Raw genomic sequence first — 18,072 nt, 5'->3', positions numbered from 1 at the left:
TTCAAATAATCTTCCCTGTGCTTGTGTAAATGTACTAATTTTATATCCTGTGCAAGACCATTTTCATTACCACAAGGCAAGAAACACAACTCATTATGGCACCAGAGACCTCTGAAGAGTTGAAGGTGTTATCAATAAATCAACACAGTGAGAAGACATGATAGGACAGGGGTTAACGGGGGTTAAATATTAAGGTGGGAGAGGGGGTGGGGGGTGGGTACTGTATATAAAGACAGAGTCAGTGCCAAAACTCATTAATGCTGCTCTACCAGGACTGACAGAGACTTCTGATCACAGCCATGGAGTCTCCATTGTTTCTGTTGTTGTTCTTCAGCTTCTTTCTAATAACTGTCTCTACACAGGACATGTGAGTTTTATTTAAATAGCCTTGAATGTGAGAAACTTTGTTTCAGTTACATGGGACATGCTTAGCATATCTGCAGCTTTAGTCATATTATTTTAGACAGTAGGAAAGAAAATTTTTTGTTTAAAAGATGGCTCAGTAGCAATGTTACCCACTTTTAACCCATGTTATGTGGTTTAAAACTCAGTTTAATCAATAAATATCCTTTTGTTGTTTGTGTGGATGAAGTGGTTTCACGTAGTATTTTGACAGCTCAGATTTGTGTCAAACCAGGGGATTACTTGCAATCCATGCAAAATAAACTTAAGTTTAAGATACAATACCAAAAACCAGATCATAATCATATTCAGTAGAATACTTTCTTACACCAATAACTGATGAGATCAATATTTATTTAGATAACTAATTTTTATACTTAAATAAAAATGGATGAATGCACTTTAATTAGAAATGGACTAAGACTCATTTCAACATGTGCCAGTTTAACTGAGTTGCTACTGAATTTTGAAATGCACCAAAACTGAAATACTTGAGCTATTCACTTGCTCCCTCGTCTTCCTCCATCAGGTTCCTGGTGACAGCTCCCAGTGTGTTTCATGTGGGAGTGAAGGAGCGTGTATCTGTTCAGTTACCCTCCAGCCTGCTCAACCAGCCTGTACTTCTCTACTTGGAACATGAGACCAGTGGGCTGCTGATGTCCAATAGGGCTACTTTTCAGATGACCCAAGAGAAACAAATTGGAGTTGTAGAACTCGAGGTATTAGGATCTAATAACTCCCTGAATAAATATTAATACAGGATTCTGAGACAGTCTGAGTGAGAAGAACTTTTTTGTTAAACTGAAAAATGTTTATATAATTTCCTATATTTCAGGCTCATTTAACATATGAAATTAGAACAAGTGATTAAAAACCAAAAGTCAGATTTATGGACAACTCACCGCTCACATCTAAGTTATGTTGGTGAAATTTTATGTACTCCTTACATCTTTTATCTCTCTTTGATTCACTTTATATGATTATAAAATATGTCAAAGTGCTATGATGGTGCACCATGTAATGATACTGCCTCAAAGGGACGAGGTTATGATTTCGCATCTGGACTTGAATCCAGCTCAGTTTGAGAGCAGTTTGTTCTCACCCTGTTCATGTGGGCTCCTCCCACAGTCCAGAGAACATCATGGTAAACCACTTACTATCCCTTTCTTACCATGGAAACCATTCAAGTGATTGCCATGAATCAGCTTTTACCTGATGCAAATTCCTCTTTCCTAAACAAAGAGAATAGAAAGAATTAACTGTTCATTCTACAACAAAATGTTGGCTCAGTCCATCATCTACAGTCTCAGTTACAACTGAGTCAGTGTTTTAGAAACAATATATTATAGACAAAAATTAACTATTTGTCACTAATTATGAGATTTTTTTCTTTGCAGGTGGACAGAGAGAAAATGTCAAGCCTTCCTACGTTGAACCCAACACCGCTCTACTTGGCACTAGTGTGTGAGATCAGACCTGGGCAGAGGGAGATGGTCAGAGTGCTGGTTTCTCAACACAGGGGCTACATCTTCATCCAGACAGATCAGCCTGTCTATACCCCGACACAGACAGGTGAGCTCCCACAACCTGCCTGCTCACAGCTCTAATTAATTAACTAGCATTACAACCTGCCAAAGAAAGTCATCCTTATTTTAAAAACATTTTCTTTACAGAGGGATTTATACAAAAATAGGTATAAAGGTTTTGCAGAAAAATTTAGTAGTACAGCTAGACATGAAATCTCTGTAATAGCAGGAATCCTGTTTGTGGCGCTACAGCACTGAACATTTTCACAGGGTTTTCCTTTGGATGCTCTGGTTTCCAAACACAGTCTAAAGACTTTGACTAAACATCCCAGCCACTGTGAGGCACCACTGCTATCAGCTGTGCCACTGAGCTGCCCTCAGGTTAAAATTTACAAAACAACATCCTTATAGGGTTTTTGTCTTGCTTAGAAGTAGATATAAAGTCAGTGAGTATACTGTGGCCATTGTGGGACACAGGGGGCCACGTGGGCAAGACAGAGGACAAGTTTTCTCCAGCAATTTTTGTTCTCAAGTAAAGGCAAAAACCAGAATGGGAGAAACGGCCCCTTTAACTCCACATACCAGTAAGAACTAAAGAAACACAATACAATCCAGCAATGGGAGCACAAAAATAGCCCGCATATCACCAACCTGGGCCCATCTTTTTTGAAGCCCTTCTCTTCCCCAACCAACTCCCTCAAACACTCTTCTAGACTCTCATGGCATGACACACACACACACACACACACACACACACACACACACACACACACACACACACACACACACACACACACACATTGTCTGAACTGCTTGCCCCATACGGGGTTGTGGGGAGCTGGAGCCGGAGCCCGGCCTGGGAACACAGGACGTAAGACTGGAGGAGGAGGGGACACACCCAGGACAGGAGACAGTCCATCACAGGGCACCCCAAGGAGGACCTGATCCAACACACTGCGCCCCCCCCCGACTCATGGCAGCTGCTTTAAATGTCCTGGCTGCTTGCCTCCCACGTGAAGGCAACTGGTCATCATTATTCCTTTGAGGTGAGGCAGGGGTGAACAGTTACAGGACGGTCTATCAGTTCGAGCCCTGCCCCATCCTACAGGTATACCGTCCACCAGCTCACAATATATAGAACACATTGTGTAGGCCAGTTTACTAAATGAATAATGTGCTGAGTAACACCAGCCAGTTTATTATCATTAACTTCAAAGTAAGTGTGGTATTGTTATGAAATAATGCTACAATAAATATAAAAAAATAATAGTAGAAAAACTACTGCTAAAAGTAGTGTAAGTAGTAAATGGGCTATTAAAATGACATAATTGTCAAGAATTCATATTTGACAATTTTCCCTAAAGGTTTTGCTGGAATTTTAGTGTTTCAGCTAAAAAATGAATAGTGTTTTCACTATTTCCTTTTCTGCACAAAAGTGATGCAGATTAAAATATTATATATTGGTAGCATTAAGTACCATCACTGCGTGACATAATACCTTTGTATTTTTGTACATTTAGTAATACGTTAGTAATAGAGTCTTCTGTGTTTTACCGAATCAGTGAAATACAGGATTTTTACCCTGGATCACTCCATGAGGCCCCATGCCGAACCCATATCCATCTCTGTTTTTGTAAGTATATTTTATTATCAGCAGAAAAGATAAATTTACTGCTTTTAAAATGCCTGTCCTATTTCCTTATGTGAAGTGTTTTACTTTCAGTGACTTTGCTGTACAGTTTTTTGTACGGAGTCAGTGGTTCAACTGTGATGAATAATGTTGCTGATCCTGACAGACAGCAGTGATCTCAGTGACTATCAACGCACTGTCTGACATAGTTTCAGCATTGATATATTAGACCATATTTTGTAGTTTCCATCCACTAAGAAAGCCTTCTGCTGTTGGACTGACAGAATGCTGGTGGGAACAGGGTGACATCGTGGACTGTAAGAGAAGCAGATGGGATCTACTCCAGGAAACTGAACATTCCTGATGTCTCTGAGTGGGTTATCTAAGGACCAAGTCACACAGGACACAGAAGGGTCCTTTGGCATTTCCTGACATGCTGAACATTTAGCCCTAGGATGAAGCTTTTAAGATATTGACTGTTTTATAAACAGCTGAGTTATTTATATTGTTCTCCTAAAATAACCAATGTTTTAATGGTAATTGAATAACACACTACATTTGCATTACATTTTTATTCTTAACTAGCAGATTGGTACCAGCCTAGAATAACCAACATTTTTACAATTATTATAATAATTTCTAAAATCAATAAGTGATGTACAAAAACATCATAAACATATGTGTATTCTTAATACTTCCACATAGTAATAAAGTGTGCAATTTAATCACAGAAGATACAATACGACTTATAAAGCCGTAGAATTGTGATGTAATGCATTATAAGACATATCTTGGATGTACTGATTATAATACACTTTAGACCAGGTGTGTGGAGGATTGTGGCTCACTATCAAGGGGATGAGAAGAACGCCGCCACCCGAGAGTTTCAAGTAAAGAAATTTGGTGAGGAAGACATGTGTTGTGCTCATCTTCCTACGCCTTTTATACTGGTTTTTCCCCCAGAATAAAAATTTTCACTCCATTAAAGCACACAGTACATACATCCTTTAGAGCTTTACAATGAATACTTAGATATATTTAAGTTAACTCAGTGTGCAGTTAAGTTTTGTATATAATTTCTTCTGCTGGTTATTTGCTTTGCTGTGTCAGTCATGCCAAGCTTCGATGTGTCCATCAAGCCTGAGCAGAACTACTTCCTGGTGACCACGGAAAAATTTCATTTCACCATCCACGCCTCGTAAGAGCACATGGATCAGCTTGACCTTCTAACCAGTGTTAAAATCCAAAAAAGTGGCACTGTATAGTCTGTGAAATATTAACAATTATAGCAACATGAACAATATTTTAACAATTATTTTATCTTTATAAATCTCATGTATTATGCCTCCTGAAAGTCCTTCTGTCAAAATTCACTTTCCTGAAGCTACTCATATGGTGAGACAATAAAGGGCGCATATCACTGCCAGTTTGGAGTGAGACAAGAGGCCACAGGAGATGCAGACACCCGGAAGCCGGAGACCATCATCATCAGGGGGTTGGAGAAGTCTGGATCGGTGAGGGGGGAGGCAGCTGGGGAGGAACGCAGGTGGTTCCATTGTGAGAACCGCCTCTGATACAGCGCTGAATAACTGGACTTTCTTGTTCCTTGACAGGTGAACAACGGGGAGGCAGAGGTCACTCTTTTCAGACTCCAAATAGAAAACCTCCTGAAGGAGCGCAGTGCTAACTTGACACAGTTGGCTCTGGACAGAACGCAGCTCTACGTTGCTGTGACTGTCATCGACATCGCCAGTAAGGAGGGCTTACTGGGTGTCCGAGGGTCAAGCGGACAGGAATTTTGTGCTGGTTTGTGGGCTGGGAGTCAATCCGAAAAAGAGTTGATTCTCCGATTCCAAGCGGCAAGGAATTGAGAGTCGACTCTATGCTTGGGAGTCGATCCCTCACAGTGAAATTAATCTCACATTTGTGTTTGTCCCACAAAAGTAGTACTGCTCTGCCCCACCACTTAGACAACATGAAAAGAGAGAAGTAAAAGAAGAAGTTTGATTCAGATTTGGCTGTTGTTTTCAAATGTTGCCCTCCACACAGCGCATATTAATAGTTTGGCAGTACTTTAGACAAGCCGAAAAACAAAGTAAATTGTAATATTTGTAAGAAAATGCTAACATAGAAGAACATTGCCAATGATAAAATATGTAAAGGCTACCCATCACAAGGAGCTGACAGACAAAAGTTAAGTACAGTTAAGTACCGACATATTGTCTCTACATACCCACGTTTAGTTTTTCTGACCAAATCTTTCATTTATCAAAGTAATTGATACCAGTCTTTTCACACACACACCACTTGAAGTAGCTTGTCCCATATGGGGTTGGGGGAGCCGGAGCCTAACCCAGCAACACATGGAGTAAGACTGAAGGGGGAGGGGACACACCCAAGACAGAGCACCAGTCCCTCACAAGGCACTACAAGCTGGACTTGAACCCCAGACCCACCAGAGAGCAGGACCCAGTCTAACCCCATGCACCACCACAACCCCCTAGACCAGCCTTATCAGAATGTTTTATCTTTAGATTTGTTTGCATCTTGTCTTATTCTCCATCAGGTGGAGAACTGCAGGAAGCAGAAGTTTTCATTCCCATTGTTTCTCAGAGAGGGGGGGTGCGGTGGCGCAGTGGGTTGGACCACGGTCCTGCTTTCCGGTGGGTCGGGGGTTCGAGTCCCGCTTGGGGTGCCTTGAGATGGACTGGCGTCCCGTCCTGGGTGTGTTCCCTCCCCCTCTGGCCTTACGCCCTGTGTTACCGGGTAGGCTCTGGTTCCCCACGACCCCGTATGGGACAAGCGGTTCAGAAAATGTGTGTGTGTGTGTGTGTGTGTGTTTCTCAGAGATTCTCTGTGGACTTGTCTCACACGCGATCCTACTTCATTCCTGGGGTGCCCTTCCACATCTCGGTGAGGAACAATAACCATTCTAATGAAACCATTGACACAGCACCAGTGAAATACTTTGAAAAGCTTTGACTACTGATTTGATTTTCTACATTTATTTTTTCCAGGCTGTGGTTCACCTCCCAGATGGCTCTCCAGCAGCGAATGTCCCTGTGGATGTTCATGTGACTGGTTCTTCAGAGAAACCCCAGAGTGTACAAACTAATGGAGAAGGGGCAGCACACCTTGTTTTTAATAACATTCCTAATGATCGGCCAGTGACTGTTAAAGTGAGTCTCAACTGACACCTCCTTTCAGCTTTGAGTATTATACATAGTACCCTTCAAAAGTTTGGACACACCTATTCATAGACAGGTTTTCATTAACTATTTTCTACATTGGTTCCAGACCTTCTGTTTTATTCAGGTCTAGATTTTCACTGGGCCACTCATGAACATTTGCTTCACTGTGTGGGTTGTTCTTTTGTTGCTTGTCCTTATTGTCATTGTGTAGTAGTTAATTTTCTCACCAGCTCCAGACTGAAACAGGTTTTCTTCCAGAATTTGTTTGTATTCGACACTACTCACCTTTCCCTTGATCTTCACATTAGTACACCATTAATCTGTCTGATAACATTTTTATGAATAAATATGTTGTCAAAAAATAACTCAGCCCCTCCGCGAGCCGCCACCTTACCGAGGTGGAGGGGTTTGAGTGCCTGAATGATCTCAGGAGCTATGTTGCCTTCGGCTATATGCCCCTGGTAGGGTCTCCCAAGGCAAACAGGTCCTGGGTGACAGACAAGACAAAGCGCGGTTCAAAATCCCCCTGTGACTATTAAATCAAGGATCTCGTTCACCCCGCCTGGTATGGGGTCACCGGTGCCCCACCCTGGAGCCAGGCCTGGGGGGGGGGGGCTCGCATGCGAGCGCCTGGTGGCCAGGTCTGTGCCCACGGGGCCTGGCCGGGTTTAGCCCGAAGCCAAGACGTGGGCTCACCACCTGCCGGAGAAACCGTAAGGGGCCGGTGCATTGTGATTTGGGCGGTGGTCGGGGCCGAGTGCCCGGCCGACCCAAACCTCGGGCGCCAACTCTGGTTTTTGGGACTTGGAATGTCACCTCACTGGCGGGGAAGGAGCCTGAGCTGGTGCGGGAAGTTGAGAGATACCGTCTAGATATAGTCGGGCTCACTTCCACTCACAGCTTGGGTTCTGGAACCACTCTTCTCGATCGAGGGTGGACTCTCCACTATTCTGACGTTACCCAGGGTGAGAGGCGGCGGGCGGGTGTGGGCTTATTAATAGCCCCCCAGTTCAGCCGCCATGTGTTGGAGTCTACCCCGGTGAATGAGAGGGTCGTCTCCCTACGCCTTCGGGTCAGGGAACGGTCTCTCACTGTCGTTTGTGCTTATGCGCCTAGCGGCAGTGTAGAGTACCCGGCCTTTTTAGAGTTCTTGGGGGGCGTGCTGGAAAGCGCTCCCACTGGGGACTCTGTCGTTCTACTGGGGGACTTTAACGCCCACGTGGGCAGCGACAGTGACACCTGGAGGGGCGTGATTGGGAGGAACGGCCTCCCTGATCTGAACCCGAGCGGTGAGTTGTTATTGGATTTCTGTGCTAGTCACGGTTTATCCATAACAAACACCATGTTCATGCATAAGGGTGTCCATCAGTGCACTTGGCACCAGGACACCCTAGGTCGGAGGTCGATGATCGACTTTGTAGTCGTTTCTTCTGATCTTCGGCCATATGTCTTGGACACTCGGGTGAAGAGAGGGGCTGAGCTGTCAACTGATCACCACCTGGTGGTGAGTTGGATTCGATGGCGGGGGAAAAAGCTGGACAGACCTGGCAGGCCCAAACGCATAGTGAGGGTCTGTTGGGAACGTTTGGCGGAGGCCCCTGTCAGAGAGGTCTTCAACTCCCACCTCCGACAGAGCTTCAACCAGGTCCCGAGGGAGACTGGGGACACTGAGTCCGAATGGACTATGTTCCACACCTCCATTGTCGGGGCGGCGGTTCGGGGCTGCGGCCATAAAGTCTCCGGCGCCTGTCGCGGCGGCAATCCCCGAACACGGTGGTGGACACCGGAAGTAAGGGATGCCGTCAAGCTGAAGAAGGAGTTCTATCGGGCCTGGCTGGCTCATGGGACTCCTGAAGCAGCTGACAGGTACCGACGGGCCAAACGGAGCGCGGCTCTGGCAGTCGCCGCGGCAAAAACTCGGGCTTGGGAGGAGTTCGGTGAGGCCATGGAGGAAGACTTTCGGTCAGCCTCAAAGAGATTCTGGCAAACCGTCTGGCGACTCAGAGGGGGGAAGCGGTGTTCCACGAACACTGTTTACAGTGGAAGTGGCGCGCTGCTGACCTCAGCTGAGGATGTTCTCGGGCGGTGGAAGGAGTACTTTGAGGATCTCCTCAATCCCTCCGACACGCCTTCCGTAGAGGAAGCTGAGGCTGGGGACTTGGAGGGGGACTCGTCCATTACCCTGGCTGAAGTTGCTGAGGTAGTCAAAAAACTCCTCGGTGGCAAGGCTCCGGGGGTGGATGAGATCCGCCCCGAGTTTCTCAAGTCTCTGGATGTTGTGGGGCTGTCTTGGCTGACACGCCTCTGCAGCATCGCGTGGAGTTCGGGAACGGTGCCTCTGGACTGGCAGACCGGGGTGGTGGTCCCTCTTTTTAAGAAGGGGGACCGGAGATTGTGTTCCAACTATAGGGGGATCACACTCCTTAGCCTCCCTGGGAAAGTCTATGCCGGGGTACTGGAAAGGAGAATCCGACCGATAGTCGAACCTCGGATTCAGGAGGAGCAATGCGGTTTTCGCCCTGGCCGTGGAACACTGGACCAGCTCTATACCCTCACTAGGGTGTTGGAGGGTTCGTGGGAGTTTGCCCAACCAGTCCACATGTGTTTTGTGGACCTGGAGAAGGCATTCGACCGTGTCCCTCGTGGCATCCTGTGGGGGGTACTTCGGGATTATGGGGTTCGGGGCTCGTTGCTACGGGCTGTTCGTTCCCTGTATGACCGGAGCAGGAGCTTGGTTCGCATTGCCGGCAGTAGGTCAGACCTGTTCCCGGTGCATGTTGGACTCCGCCAGGGCTGCCCTTTGTCACCGATTCTGTTCATTATCTTTATGGACAGAATTTCTAGGCACAGTCAGGGAACGGAGGGTGTCTGTTTTGGTGGCCGCAAGATCTCGTCTCTGCTTTTTGCGGACGATGTGGTCCTGTTGGCTTCATCAAGTCAAGACTTGCAGCGTGCACTGGGGAGGTTTGCAGCCGAGTGCGAAGCGGCGGGGATGAGAATCGGCACCTCCAAATCCGAGGCCATGGTTCTCAGTCGGAAAAAGGTGGATTGCCCCCTCCGGGTTAGGGGGGAGTTGCTCCCTCAAGCGGAGGAGTTTAAGTATCTCGGGGTCTTGTTCACGAGTGAGGGAAAAATGGAGCGGCAGGTTGACAGACGGATCAGTGCGGCGTCCGCAGTAATGTGGTCATTGTACCGGTCTGTTGTGGTGAAGAGGGAGCTGAGTCGTAAGGCGAAGCTCTCAATTTACCGGTCGATCTACGTTCCTACCCTCACCTATGGTCATGAACTCTGGATCATGACCGAAAGAATGAGATCGCGGATACAAGCGGCAGAAATGAGTTTCCTCCGCAGAGTGGCTGGGCGCACCCTTAGGGATAGGGTGAGGAGCTCAGTCACCCGGGAGGAGCTCGGAGTAGAGCCGCTGCTCCTCCGCATCGAGAGGAACCAGTTGAGGTGGCTCGGGCATCTGTTCCGGATGCCTCCTGGACGCCTCCCTGGGGAGGTGTTCCGGGCTTGTCCCACTGGGAGGAGGCCTCGGGGCAGACCCAGGACACGTTGGAGAGACTATGTCTCCCGGCTGGCCTGGGAACGCCTTGGGGTTCCCCCAGAGGAACTGGAGGAGGTGTGCGGGGAGAGGGAAGTCTGGAGGACTCTGCTCGGACTGCTGCCCCCGCGACCCGGCCCCGGATAAGCGGAGGAAGATGGATGGATGGATGGATGCAATACAGTGCATCCTTACACCAATACACCTTGGACCAATACACCACATCAGCATATGGAGGTGACAACAAAACTCAAACCATTGATGTTCACCTAGGTGTGTACTCCCCACTCAAGTGTGCTTCCCCCAAACACCCCAGTGCCTTCTCATCCACAACCACTGACTGGATCTTTCTGCTACCTCTGACAAGCCTAATGGCTGCTCTTAACGACTGACCCCTAAAACCAAACTCTAACAGTAGCGACGTGGTTGATTTTGCAACAAACCCTCTAGTACCGATCTCCACTGGTCTAATAACGCACTGCCAGCCTCGCTCCCTCACCTCACCAGCCAACTCAGTGTACTTCAATTTCTTCCTCTCAAAGGCATCTTCCAATGAGTCTTCAAAGGGTATCGTTAATTCAATGAAGTACACTATCCGTGCGCCCTCGGAGTACAGCACAATATCGGGTCTCAACGCCGTGATCGCAATGCACTGCGGCATCTGCAGCTGTTTTCCCACGTCCGCTACCAACTTCCAGTCACGCACTTCACCCCATTTAAAACTCGTATCACCACGACCACGCGCGTGACTTATAACACTCTCCCCCTCCCGCACAAAAGAAATAAGCTTATTTCTTCCATACTGCGGGAGTGAATTAACTTCAACCCGCTTGTTCTCCAACAAGCATGCCAAGGATCTTAACACTGCATTATGCCTCCAAGTATATCTTCCCTGAGATAAATTAACCTTACATGCAGATGGAATGTGTCTCAAAGAGGCTACACCACCGCACAAGCTGCAAGTCGGCTCTGTACCTACCCAGCGATTAAGATTCTGCGGAGTAGGGAGAACATCGTAGGTGGCTCCGGCAACTTAGCTTTACTCCACAACTTTATTCGATCGCCGGCACCCACCTAATATAATAATGGCTCCCATCCTTGTTTTTTCAGGTTATTCTAGAATTTTGACTTTCAAGAAGAACGATGCCTCTTATGGAGCTTGGCTGGACAGGCCCTCAAGCATCTGGTCTGTCCTCTGTTTTTTTCCTTTTGAAATGTTTACGCTGCTTATTGACAGTTTAATTAAAATATAGACCTCCGGCTGAAAAAATATCTCCTCTTTCTCTCTTTTCCCTCCCCATGTCCCTTTGTGTATCCCTGCAGGTTGACTGCCCAGGTTGTCAAAGTGTTGAGTCTGGTAGCCGATCGACAGCTGGAGGGAAGGGGGGAGAAAGGGAGGCAGGGAGCAAATGTTGTTTCTGTGGAAGAGATCAGTCAGTCGGTAGAGTACCTGCTCTCAAAGCAGAGTGAGAAAGATGGCAGCTTCAATGACCCCCACCCTGTCATTCACAGAGAGATGCAGGTAAAGCTGTGTGACAACAAGATCAGCTCTTCATCACTGCTGCTTCTGCACAGGCTTCATTGTTCCTTGCAGCAGTTGAAGCTGCATCAGTACTGTAACACTACAGGATTGGACAAATCTTACTCTTCTCTGTGTGTGTGTGTGTGTGTGTTTGTTTTAAATCTGCTTTATGAATTAAAGACTTAACTGAAACCAGTCAGTTTTCAAAGATAAATTGTTTACCTACCTTTTCCTGTGCTGGAGTTATTTTCTTTTATCTGAGAAAAAGAAAACCCAATTATAGTCCAGAAGACAAGGATATGAGGTCTGATATTATACAGCAACTGCTATATAATGGGTTTGTGTGTGATTTCTCGACTAATTGTACTGAGTCTCACTATAAAATGTTGTGTTGCAGGGAGGGGTAGGTGGCACTGAGGGGGACGTGTCTCTCACAGCCTTCGTCACCATCGCTCTGAAACGCTCTCTCCACCATCTGACTGGAGAAACAAAGAATAAGGCGGTAGGAGAAGATGGAAAAAATTTAAAAAATGAATATCATGAACTGGCAAAAGTCTTCATACAGAGTTAAAAATACAGCATGGATGTACAAAGCTAATTGCATTGTACTTGTTTTTTTCATTCTTTAATTGGCCGCAATGCTCCAGTGTCATGAAAAAGTATTTGATAGTTTTCCAATTTACTATAACTTTGCAGCTTTTTGGTATTAAATTTGTTTACATCTCTCTGTCAGTTCTAATAGTATATAAAGAGAACCTGAAAATAAGAGTCAGGGTAAAAAAAATAATTGCGCCTAGCTTTTATAAAGGGATAAACAGAATGAGGTGTTACATTCAGGTAAACAATCAGGTACACAATATTTTCACAGCACTATTTCTTCTCAAGAAAGATCATAGAAATAATTAGATGGTTTATTGTTCACCTGTTAGAAATGGGAATCAGCCCCAGTATACATAGACTATATGTAATACATATATTATATTAGCTTTGTAACATCACAAAAAATTCAGAAATGTTACAAATTTTTCATTCAAGAAGTTAAGCGCAGCCGCTCAGAATTGCTCTTCAGTGTTGTGTAAGATATTTGAGTATGTGCAAATATAGTATCTAATTTTCTCTGGAGAGGCCTTATGCTGTGGCTATCGTGACCTATTGCTTATCTGTCTGCCAAAACGATACAACACAGGGTCAATCTGCATGGAGCAGACTGAAAGAGCTGGCCACTGAAGGTACAAGTTTTATATACTTAGAATATTATCATATAAGGGCCAAAAGGTGTATCTAACATCCTGCTGTCAATTAAAGACTTTTTTGATTCTATGTGATAGGGGGGTGTGGTGGCGCAGTGGGTTGGACCGGGTCCTGCTTTCCAGTGGGTCTGGGGTTCGAGTCCCGCTTGGGGTGCCTTGTGACGGACTGGTGTCCTGTCCTAGGTGTGTTCCATGTGCAGCACAGGGTCACAACAGCATATGTATAGAAATAGTACACAAAGAAAATGCAAATATGTCCACATACATACATAGAGCAAGGGCTCAGGTGCAAAAGATAACAATTTATCACAGGTATGATTACCAGCACTTTCTAATAACTTCCAGAAGGGTGTCCTGATATTCCAGAATTCATTACAATTTCCCTTCAAATCAAATGCTAACTTTTCAAGTGTCAGAAATTTAAAGTATTCAGTCATCCACATATTTACAGAGGGAACTTCTGGTGTTGACCACAACGTTAAATATGTTTCCTTGCCAAATATGTAAAAGCACTAAGATTAATGGATTGGGGTATATGAAACTATACAAAAAAACCTCTCACAAAAATTTGATTTCTCATCAACTACACACACACACACACACACACATTTTCAGAACCGCTTGTCCCATACGGGGTCACGGGGAACCGGAGCCTAACCCGGTAACACAGGGCGTAAGGCCGGAGGGGGAGGGGACACACCCAGGACAGGACGCCAGTCCATCGCAAGGCACCCCAAGCGGGACACGAACCCCGGACCCACCGGAGAGCAGGACTGTGGTCCAACCCACTGCGCCACCACGCCCCCCTCTCATCAACTATTTTCTTGTTAAATCACAACTCAAATTCCTTTTCCTGATGACGTTAGGGTACGCAACCTGATGAAAGGATTATTTAAAATGTAAAAAATATTAGTCATTACTCATAAGTGTTGTAACAAATAATCAAAATTCGAATAACAAAATTACTGAAAATATCCCTGGAAGCAAAAAGAGTAGGCTAAGGGAATGGGTTAGCCGAGGCTCTTTCACGCATATAAAATGGGTTGTTTGGAGATTGTAACAAACGTGTTTGTTCTTAAGGAGGGAGGTGTTAAGTCTACAGTGGGTGTCCGATTTGTTTTTCCATTTGGTTTTCCACTTCTCTGACATCTCCTCCGTGAACCGCCACCTTATCGTGGTGGAGGGGTTTGAGTGCCTGAATGAGTCCAGGAGCTATGTTGTCTGGGGCTACATGCCCCTGGTAGGGTCTCCCATGGCAGACAGGTCCTGGATGACAGACGAGACAAAGCGCGGTTCAAAAACCCCTTATGACAAAAAAATCAAGGCGTCCGTTTACCCCGCCCGGTATGGGGTCACCGGGGCCCCACCCTGGAGCCAGGCCTGGGGGGGGGGCTCGCAAGCGAGCGCCTGGTGGCCAGGTCTATGCCCACGGGGCCTGGCCGGGCTCAGCCCGAAGCCACAACGTGGAGCCGCTCTTCGGTGGGCTCACCACCTGCCGGAGAAACCATAAGGGGCCGGTGCGTTGTGATTTGGGCGGTGGTCGGGGCCGAGTGCCCGGCCGACCCAAACCTCGGGCGCCAACTCTGGTTTTTGGGACTTGGAATGTCACCTCACTGGCAGGGAAGGAGCCTGAGCTGGTGCGGGAAGTTGAGAGATACCGTCTAGATATAGTCGGGCTCACTTCCACTCACAGCTTGGGTTCTGGAACCACTCTACTCGATCGAGGGTGGACTCTCCACTATTCTGGCGTTGCCCAAGGTGAGAGGCGGCGGGCTGGTGTGGGCTTATTAATAGCCCCCCAGTTCAGCCGCCATGTGTTGGAGTCTACCCCGGTGAATGAGAGGGTCATCTCCCTACGCCTTCGGGTCAGGGAACGGTCTCTCACTGTCGTTTGTGCTTATGCGCCTAGCGGCAGTGTAGAGTACCCGGCCTTTTTAGAGTCCCTGGGGGGCGTGCTGGAAAGCGCTCCCACTGGGGACTCTGTCGTTCTACTGGGGGACTTTAACGCCCACGTGGGCAGCGACAGTGATACCTGGAGGGGCGTGATTGGGAGGAACGGCCTCCCTGATCTGAACCCGAGCGGTGAGTTGTTATTGGATTTCTGTGCTAGTCGCGGTTTATCCATAACGAACACCATGTTCATGCATAAGGGTGTCCACCAGTGCACTTGGCACCAGGACACCCTAGGTCGGAGGTCGATGATCGACTTTGTAGTCGTTTCTTCTGACCTTCGGCCATATGTCTTGGACACTCGGGTGAAGAGAGGGGCTGAGCTGTCAACTGATCACCACCTGGTGGTGAGTTGGATTCGATGGCGGGGGAAAAAGCTGGACAGACCTGGCAGGCCCAAACGCATAGTGAGGGTCTGTTGGGAACGTTTGGCAGAGGCCCCTGTCAGAGAGGTCTTCAACTCCCACCTCCGACAGAGCTTCAACCAGGTCCCGAGGGAGGTGGGGGACATTGAGTCTGAATGGACTATGTTCCGCTCCTCCATTGTCGGTGCGGCTGTTCGGAGCTGCGGCCATAAGGTCTCCGGTGCCTGTCGCGGCAGCAATCCCCGAACACGGTGGTGGACACCGGAAGTAAGGGATGCCGTCAAGCTGAAGAAGGAGTTCTATCGGGCCTGGCTGGCTCATGGGACTCCTGAAGCAGCTGACGGGTACCGACGGGCCAAACGGAGCGCGGCTCTGGCAGTCGCCGCGGCAAAAACTCGGGCTTGGGAGGAGTTCGGTGAGGCCATGGAGGAAGACTTTCGGTCGGCCTCAAAGAGATTCTGGCAAACCGTCCGGCGACTCAGAGGGGGGAAGCGGTGTTCCACGAACACTGTTTACAGTGGAAGTGGTGCGCTGCTGACCTCAGCTGAGGATGTTCTCGGGCGGTGGAAGGAGTACTTTGAGGATCTCCTCAATCCCTCCGACACGCCTTCCGTAGAGGAAGCTGAGGCTGGGGACTCGGAGGGGGACTCGTCCATTACCCTGGCTGAAGTTGCTGAGGTAGTCAAAAAACTCCTCGGTGGCAAGGCTCCGGGGGTGGATGAGATCCGCCCCGAGTTTCTCAAGTCTCTGGATGTTGTGGGGCTGTCTTGGCTGACACGCCTCTGCAGCATCGCGTGGAGTTCGGGAACGGTGCCTCTGGACTGGCAGACCGGGGTGGTGGTCCCTCTTTTTAAGAAGGGGGACCGGAGATTGTGTTCCAACTATAGGGGGATCACACTCCTTAGCCTCCCTGGGAAAGTCTATGCCAGGGTACTGGAAAGGAGAATCCGACCGATAGTCGAACCTCGGATTCAGGAGGAGCAATGCGGTTTTCGCCCTGGCCGTGGAACACTGGACCAGCTCTATACCCTCACTAGGGTGTTGGAGGGTTCGTGGGAGTTTGCCCAACCAGTCCATATGTGTTTTGTGGACCTGGAGAAGGCATTCGACCGTGTCCCTCGTGGCATCCTGTGGGGGGTGCTTCGGGATTATGGGGTTCGGGGCTCGTTGCTACGGGCTGTTCGTTCCCTGTATGACCGGAGCAGGAGCTTGGTTCGCATTGCCGGCAGTAAGTCAGACCTGTTCCCGGTGCATGTTGGACTCCGCCAGGGCTGCCCTTTGTCACCGATTCTGTTCATTATTTTTATGGACAGAATTTCTAGGCGCAGTCAGGGAACGGAGGGTGTCTGTTTTGGTGGCCGCGAGATCTCGTCTCTGCTTTTTGCGGACGATGTGGTCCTGTTGGCTTCATCAAGTCAAGACTTGCAGCGTGCACTGGGGAGGTTTGCAGCCGAGTGCGAAGCGGCGGGGATGAGAATCAGCACCTCCAAATCCGAGGCCATGGTTCTCAGTCGGAAAAAGGTGGATTGCTCCCTCCGGGTTAGGGGGGAGTTGCTCCCTCAAGTGGAGGAGTTTAAGTATCTTGGGGTCTTGTTCACGAGTGAGGGAAAAATGGAGCGGCAGGTCGACAGACGGATCGGTGCGGCGTCTGCAGTAATGCGGTCATTGTACCGGTCTGTTGTGGTGAAGAGGGAGCTGAGTCGTAAGGCGAAGCTCTCAATTTACCGGTCGATCTACGTTCCTACCCTCACCTATGGTCATGAACTCTGGATCATGACCGAAAGAATGAGATTGCGGATACAAGCGGCAGAAATGAGTTTCCTCCGCAGAGTGGCTGGGCGCACCCTTAGGGATAGGGTGAGGAGCTCAGTCACCCGGGAGGAGCTCGGAGTAGAGCCGCTGCTCCTCCGCATCGAGAGGAGCCAGTTGAGGTGGCTCGGGCATCTGTTCCGGATGCCTCCTGGACGCCTCCCTGGGGAGGTGCTCCGGGCTTGTCCCACTGGGAGGAGGCCTCGGGGCAGACCCAGGACACGTTGGAGAGACTATGTCTCCCGGCTGGCCTGGGAACGCCTTGGGGTTCCCCCAGAGGAACTGGAGGAGGTGTGCGGGGAGAGGGAGGTCTGGAGTACTCTGCTCGGACTGCTGCCCCCGCGACCCGGCCCCGGATAAAAGCGGAGGAAGATGGATGGATGGATGGACTTCTCTGACATGGAATTGGAGCTATAATCAGTGTCAGTCCAGGAATGAGGGACCTGATTCGCTGGACCAGGAAGGGCAGAACTTCCCAGATATTGAAAGGACACCTCCTGGAAGCTGGTGGAGAACTTTCTTGTTAGTTAACGACCTGTTATAGTGTGTTTTTAGTATTAAAATTAGTTTTTAGTATTAAAATTAAATTTAGTATTAAAATTATAGTGTGTTTTTAGAGTATTTTTATATATAGAGATAACACTGGAAGTACAGGGTGGAGCAGAAGTGTTTATGGATGTAAACAGTATGACATTTGCATTTGTTTAAATGTGTTCTTATCTGAGGATTTTATACTTTATTTAAACAAATAAAATAGTTTAATAATACTTAATACTCTATCCTTCCTTTTTCCTTAACTACTGGTCTTGGTCAGAGGGAGTTCAGAGCCTGTCCCACAGATGGGATACACCCTGGAGGGAACACGAATCCACTGAAGAGTAAC

At 47.9% G+C, this 18,072-nt stretch overlaps 2 protein-coding genes across 2 annotated transcripts; both read left to right on the top strand.

Annotated features, from left to right (window-relative positions):
- Positions 1 to 274: 274 nt before the first annotated feature.
- Positions 275 to 2,716, top strand: LOC114909108 (complement C4-like). The gene is made up of 3 exons (XM_029245924.1): positions 275 to 367; positions 932 to 1,121; positions 1,800 to 2,716. Exons 1-3 carry the CDS (start codon positions 300 to 302, stop codon positions 2,007 to 2,009), a joined length of 468 nt encoding a protein of 155 aa, XP_029101757.1. The 5' UTR covers positions 275 to 299; the 3' UTR covers positions 2,010 to 2,716.
- A 558-nt stretch (positions 2,717 to 3,274) lies between these two features.
- LOC114912570 (complement C4-B-like) lies at positions 3,275 to 12,554 on the top strand. The gene is made up of 11 exons (XM_029260074.1): positions 3,275 to 3,561; positions 3,843 to 3,931; positions 4,379 to 4,461; positions 4,669 to 4,756; positions 4,943 to 5,072; positions 5,172 to 5,310; positions 6,125 to 6,193; positions 11,404 to 11,479; positions 11,617 to 11,815; positions 12,213 to 12,317; positions 12,549 to 12,554. Exons 1-11 carry the CDS (start codon positions 3,523 to 3,525, stop codon positions 12,552 to 12,554), a joined length of 1,023 nt encoding a protein of 340 aa, XP_029115907.1. The 5' UTR covers positions 3,275 to 3,522.
- The last annotated feature ends 5,518 nt before the right edge of the window (positions 12,555 to 18,072 follow it).

Source organism: Scleropages formosus, chromosome 18 (assembly GCF_900964775.1).
Source record: "Scleropages formosus chromosome 18, fSclFor1.1, whole genome shotgun sequence".
Classification (NCBI taxonomy): Eukaryota; Metazoa; Chordata; class Actinopteri; order Osteoglossiformes; family Osteoglossidae; genus Scleropages; species Scleropages formosus.
The sequence above is the reverse complement of the archived record's forward strand: the minus strand, read 5'-3'. Positions and strand labels throughout refer to the sequence as shown.